At 37.2% G+C, this 6,666-nt stretch overlaps 1 protein-coding gene across 1 annotated transcript; it reads left to right on the plus strand.

Moving 5' to 3' along the window:
• Window positions 1-1,823: 1,823 nt before the first annotated feature.
• On the plus strand, window positions 1,824-3,310 carry LOC136227478 (uncharacterized). Its single transcript, XM_066016162.1, has 2 exons — window positions 1,824-2,780; window positions 2,864-3,310. The coding sequence occupies exons 1-2, from the start codon at window positions 2,640-2,642 to the stop codon at window positions 3,170-3,172; spliced, it is 450 nt and encodes a 149-aa protein (XP_065872234.1). The 5' UTR covers window positions 1,824-2,639; the 3' UTR covers window positions 3,173-3,310.
• Window positions 3,311-6,666: the final 3,356 nt, after the last annotated feature.

Consider the following 6,666-nt stretch of genomic DNA (forward strand, 5'->3'; position numbering starts at 1 on the left):
ATTTCCAGAAGAATGGCATGTCACAATATTTGTCAAAGAACACAATCACGATATGTTGTCAATGGAAGGTTTACGGTTTCTTCCAACAAATCGCACTATCACTCTCGAAGATGAAAAACAAATTATGCTATACAAGGAAGCTGGACTGTCCATTAGACAGATAATTCGGGTCATGGAGCTTCAAAAAAATGTTAAACATGGTGAGCTAGCCTTTTTTGATAGAGATATTCGCAATCTCTTTAGTAAAGTTAAGAGAATGCTTGGAGTCGATGATGCAAAGAATGTTATTGAATATATGAAATTTGCAAATCAAAATGATAAATAGTTCCAATACGCATTTACATTGGATGAAGAACGGAGGCTAGAACATTTGTTTTGGTGTGAAGCTCAAAGTTTTGATTGGTACCAAAAGTACGGTGATGTGGTAGTTTTTGACACCACCTACAAAGTCAATACATATGACATGCCTTGTGGAGTTTTTGTTGGTGTTGACAATCATGGAAAAACAATTTTGTTCGGTTGCGCGCTCCTTCGCAATGAGACTACATCTACTTTTAAGTGGTTAATGAAGGTAAGATTTTGTTTCTTATAATAACGTCAAGCTCATTAGTTATATTCATGTATACATATATATACACCTAATATTGTTCATAAAATTGAGTTAATTGCTTTCATTTCTACTGTTATATTGCTTAAGGAAGTTTTGTTTTAGATGTTGTATATATTATTTTACACAATACTACTACGTAGTTTACATGATTTTTTTTTTTGCAATAGCTTCATTTCATCAAATTTGTTTTGTGTTGAGCATGTGATTAATCTTATTTGACGTGAATGATTATGATCATTATAAAAATTAAATTTTAATTTTTTTTGGTAATTATTTGATTAAATATAATATCTCTGATCATTTTGAAATATCAGAATTTTGTTAATATCATGAAGAAACCACCGAAGAGTATCATAACCGATCAAGATCCTTGGATGTCTGAAGCAATTTCAACTGAAATGCCAACCACAAAACATTGCTTTTGTGTATGGCATATTACTTCAAAATTTAGTTGTGGGTTTGCTGCACTTTTACGCAACGACTATCAAAAGTGGTGTGGTGATTTCTACAAGCTGTATAAGATGATTGTACCCGAGGAGTTTGAATTGAATTGGTCTTTAATGGTGGAAAAATATAATTTGCAAGATAATAAGCATGTTCATGGCCTGCACAAAGTAAGATATTATTGGGCATCGGCTTATCTTCGTGATTATTTTTTTGGAGGGATGATAACTACTGGAAGATCAGAAAGCATAAATGCATTTATTAAGAGATTTGTTTCTTCTCATATATGTTTGACAGATTTCATGAAACAGGTTTATTTTATATATTTCTTAAGAATTAAATTTTATAATTTCATTGAATTTTTTCCTATATGATAACAACTTTTGTTTTCTTAGAGTAACTTTCTGTAGGATAGCTCTACACTTAGTTTTGTTATTTTTTTCTTTTCGTGCATCTAATTTAGTTTGAGGTGCTTTTAAAAATTATTTCAGGTGGACATTGCTATTCAAGAAATTAGTCAAGAACATTTGCGCAATAATGTGGTTGCTACTCTTAGACCTCTTTCTTTAAAGACAAAGTCACCATTAGAAAAACAAGCTTTTGAAGTCTTTACACCATATGCTTTCAAAAAGTTTCAGGAAGAATTTGCAAGGAGTATTATGTATTCTATTATTCATGTTGAAGAGAATGAATTCATGCTAAGATATTTTGAGGGGCATGATGCTAGACTACATAAAGTCTTTTGGGATGAAAATACAACATGGTGTAGTTGCAAAAATTTTGAGTTTTGGGGCATTCTTTGTCGTCATATATTACGAGTATACTTCCATAATGATTGTTTTGAGATTCCATCTTTTTATTTACCTATACGGTGGCGTCATGACACGTTGCAAGTAACTGGTAATACTGGAGAAGCGGGGGATGACTTATTATTGGAAGAAGAATGTATTCCTATAGACAATGCACTTGGAGGTGGAGATAGTAATGTTTTGTGTCCTCCTCAATCAAAAACAAAAGGTCGTCCTAAAAAGAAGCGTGAGAGGGGTGGAAAAGAATTGGGGAAGAAACAGACTAAGACTTGTTCCGTTTGCAAACAATCCGGTCACACCAAACCTACGTGTCCTAATAAAGAAAACATTTCTGCTTTAAATTCTATGGGTAAATTACATACGAGGTGTACAACCTTTACCTGTTATCACACTTTGGTGTACAACCTTTGATTTTGCACACTAAAGTGTACGAACTTCAGATGACCTCACACTAAAGTGTACACCCGGTTATTATGACCGGTCAACTACGGTCAATGCTGCCACGTCATCTAATTCCACTTAATGCTAATTTAAAACGTTTTCCAATTAATGTAGAAAGACCTTTATACCCCTTGTCTGTTTCCCTTAAAAAAATTACAAAACAAATAAATTATCTCTCATCTCTCCTATTTCATCCGACATTACGTCTTCCTCGTTCATCCATGCTTCTTCTTCATCGCGAGAACTGAAAAAAAGGGAAAACCCTAATCTTCAAAAATAGCGGGCTTCACCTGTACACGCAACGCAAGGGCTGGGTGCTGCGAAGAAGATCCAAGATGCCTTCTTCATCCTCTGCGCAGAATGTACAGAACTTTGGCGGAGGATGGATTTGCCACTGCGGAATCCAAGCACCTCTCTCAACGTCATGGAGCGATTCAAACCCAGGGAGAAGATATTTCAACTGTAAGAATTTTGGGGTAAGTAAGTTCTAAATAAAAAAATTACGTCGTCCTCTTCTCATGCTCTGTTAAGCTCTGTGAATTTTTTTTCTCTTTGACAGACTCGAAAAGCTTGTAAATTCTTCGAGTGGATGGATCCTCCAATGAATGAAAGGGAAAAATCTGTCATCTTGGGCTTACTGCGGAAGTTAGATAAAATTGAGAAAGAATGTGAGAGATTGAAGAATTGTGAAAGAGAAAGAATTGATGATAATGACATGCCAATGGAAAGAGAAACAGAGGGAGGAGTGAGAGTAATCCAGAGCCAAAGAAATGAGAAAGAAAGCAAGAGAGGACAAATGTGCAACTGGGTTGGGATTTTTTGTGCTGTTTTGCTTGGTAGCTGTATTTCTAAGCTATTGATGGGTTAGATAGAAATGATGGTTTTATGGGCATTATTTAGTGCGTATTTTGGTTCTACTTCAATGTAATCAACTTCTGATTATGGTATGGATGGAATTGTTCATTATTTTGTGCATTATGAAGGGAATGGTACTAATTATTTTGTGCATTATTCTCAACTTCTGATTATGGTATGGATGGAATTGTTCATTATTTTGTGCATTATGAAGGGAATGGTACTAATTATTTTGTGCATTATTCTCAGAATTATGGGTTCTAATGAGCGCGTGCATTATTTCGTGGGCATTATTGTGTGGCATTATCGTGTGAATTATGGATTAGTTGGTTCATTATTATGGGGCAATACATTGTGCATTATTTACAAAGGGCATTATTCTGGGGCAAAATTACGGAGCATTAGGCAATACACTTGTATGTGCGTAAAACCAACACTTCTCTTTTGAGCGTGAGCAAACTATAATATGTTCCAAAAACATGTGCTTTCATTGATGAAAAAACAGAGATTGCTAACATAGAGCAAAATGTGTTCCAAAGATTTACAAAGGCACTAGTGTGTATACACAAACCATATAAAAAACGGGTCCAAAAAATGTACAGGATATTTCAGAAACACTTGCCAGAACACCAAAAACATGTGCCATAACACCAAAAACATGTGCAAAAGCACACCAAAAATAGGTTCCAGAATATACAGAACACGTAACACTCAACGCCATGGCCTTTGGGAACTTCTAGTGGATGGTCTTCTTCTTGAATCATTAGTTACACTGCTGTCTTGAGTATTGCCTACCACAGTGTTCCTTGTGCTTCTCCTTGGCCTTGAATCATGTGTGTCTTGAGTGCGTGCCTCAGTTTGTGGTCCACCAACATTACTTAATGTTTGTGTTGGGGGGAATGCTCTGGCTTGAACCCTACACCAAGCATTTTAATAACATCAGCCTCGTAATACAGTGCATCATCAATTTTACAGCATTTAACACTGAATGATGTAGGAGGTACACTTACATCCATAAACCAACGAACAGTCGCTGGTTGTGCAGCTGGACTAGGCACATTAGAATGCATGTGTGTACTGGTTCTTGCCCTCTTTGGCTGCCAAAAATTCAACAATGGCATATAAGCAACACAATTTACCATCAATTTAATAGCAACTCAATTTAGTACCAACTCAACTAAATTACGCAACTCAATCACAATTTCCTTAACCTTTACCTGCGGGGCACTTGATGGCTGTCCTTGAGATGAACATGTCCTCTTATTATGACCCTTGCCCCCGCATTTCCTACATGTCATGTACATGTTCCCCTTTCTACTCAATTTTCCCTTCCTTGCTGCCTCCTCTAATTCTTCTGCCTCTTTCCTCCTTGCTTTAATTCTCCTGCCACGCTTTGTTCGAACTGGGGATGGTGGTTCAGTAGGAAATCTGTCATCTGCTTCTGGCCACATGTCCATTCCATTAGTTGGCTCAATTATAAAGCTATACACCTGTAAATACGAAGTAGAACACACTGTCAGATAATGCTATTGTAAGCATTCACACACACAATAATAAATTATGGACATATACCTTCAAATATGTCTCAACTGAGTAGCAATCTGCTAAATAGTTCTCAGCATCATCATTTTATGCAATTATGGCAGCACATCCATGGCAACAAGGTATTCCTGTTAACTGCCATCTTCTGCAACTGCACTCACGATCATCCAAGTTCACAACGTATTGCTCACCTAAGCCATTTATCTGTACTCTAGGACCACCAGAGAAGGTTGCCTGAAAATGTCTAGCCCAATCCTTGTTTGCTTCCAGTTTTTTCAATATCTTAAGACAAAATCTTCTGTTACTCCTCCTCATCAACTCAGCTTTGCTCTTAATTCTTTTCATAAGCTTTACCTTAATCATCTCGAACATTGTAATTATGCCCTTGTCTCTTGTATCAAGAATGTACTTATTGAAGCATTCACACAAATTGTTCAATAACATATCACATTGCGCCCTGCCAATACACAATAACATATTTACTATAAAGTCAAATCGTGTAGCAACTTATACATGTTTAGTCTTGTTACCTTGATGAGAAGCAAGCCCTTGACCAATGCTCACTGGGCCTCTGTCTTAACCATTCTCTTGCTTCAGGTGAAATTGCTTCTATCTTATTCAGCCACTCAATATGTTTGGCCAAGTAAGGTGCCCTTGCAGCATGCCACAGAAGATCTTTTAACTCTTTCCCTTTGAATTTCATCCTGAAATTGGTGTACATGTGACGTACACATAACCTATGCTCTGCTTCTGGGAAAAGCATTTCAACTGCTCCAATCAGCCCCTATCAACGCACACCAACAACAAAGTACTCTCAAACCATCATCAATAAAATCTCAAACTAACAAAAATGTTATGAGTTACTTACCTTTTGCCTGTTAGACATGAATGTCCACTGGCTGCTGTTATTGATTTCCAAATCCTGAGCTAGTAATTCCAAAAACCATTGCCATGTTTCCTTACTCTCTGTCTCCACCATTGCATATGCTATGGGGAATATACAATCATTGGGATCTATACCCACAACAGACAATAATTGACCTCCATACAATCCCTTCAACCAGCAGCCATCAAGAGATATGAGCTTTCTGCACCCTGCCTTGAATGCTGTCTTGAGTGCATTCAAACATACATACATTCCAACAAACTTGGTATCCTTCCATCTGCCCGTAACTGTACTGCCGGGATTTGATCTTAGTATCTCAGCTCTATATCTGTTTAGTATTAAACAATACCATTAGTTAGTACACAACATGAATATAATATTAAGTGATCAAATAGTACACAATACCTGAAGATGCTATCGTACTGGCTCCTTTCATCACCATGTATGATCTTCAAGGCATAACACTTTGCTCTATACGATGTCATCCTACCAACTGTGAGTGACATCACTCTCTGAATATCATCCATCATAGCCTGATACTTCCAATCAGCATCACTTCTAAAACTCTCTAGGTATTTCTTACCTATCCACTTGTAGGTCATATGAAAGTTTTTATGGACCTTGCTGCATTGGTGTTTGAAAGTCCCACTCTTCAACTGCATTGTTTGGTTGGCTTTGTCCTTCCTGTCTACTCTAGAGGCATATGCTCTCCATGGACACTTCTCTTTCCCACCAACCATTCCTTTGCACACAGCCTCAATCTTTATTGGGGTATTCAAGGGAAACCAAAGCTGGAACCTATTTTTAATTCCGTGCTGCCTGCAGGCTTCTTTGAACTCTTCACCATTGTTAAAAAGCATCCTAATCACAAAAGTGGGGTCTGCCATATCTCTCTCTGAATTGAATTCTGGGTACCTAGGCCTCCTGCCTTCATTTTCAGACTCTTGCTCAGAATATAATGCATCAGAATCTGCATATTCTGATGAATTATCATGTACCTCGAAATTGGTACTTGGATCAACACCACTGCTCCTAACCTCAGATGTAGTCCTTGGTCTTCCAGTCTGAGCATTCTCAAC

Source organism: Euphorbia lathyris, chromosome 4, assembly GCF_963576675.1.
Source record: "Euphorbia lathyris chromosome 4, ddEupLath1.1, whole genome shotgun sequence".
NCBI lineage: Eukaryota > Viridiplantae > Streptophyta > Magnoliopsida > Malpighiales > Euphorbiaceae > Euphorbia > Euphorbia lathyris.

Bases quoted from the DNA above. Each gene is read 5' to 3' on its own strand.
- LOC136227478 (XM_066016162.1), top strand. From the start codon at position 2,640: ATGCCTTCTTCATCCTCTGCGCAGAATGTACAGAACTTTGGCGGAGGA. The intron at 2,781-2,863 runs GTAAGTAAGTTC...TCTCTTTGACAG, and splicing joins TCAACTGTAAGAATTTTGGG to ACTCGAAAAGCTTGTAAATT.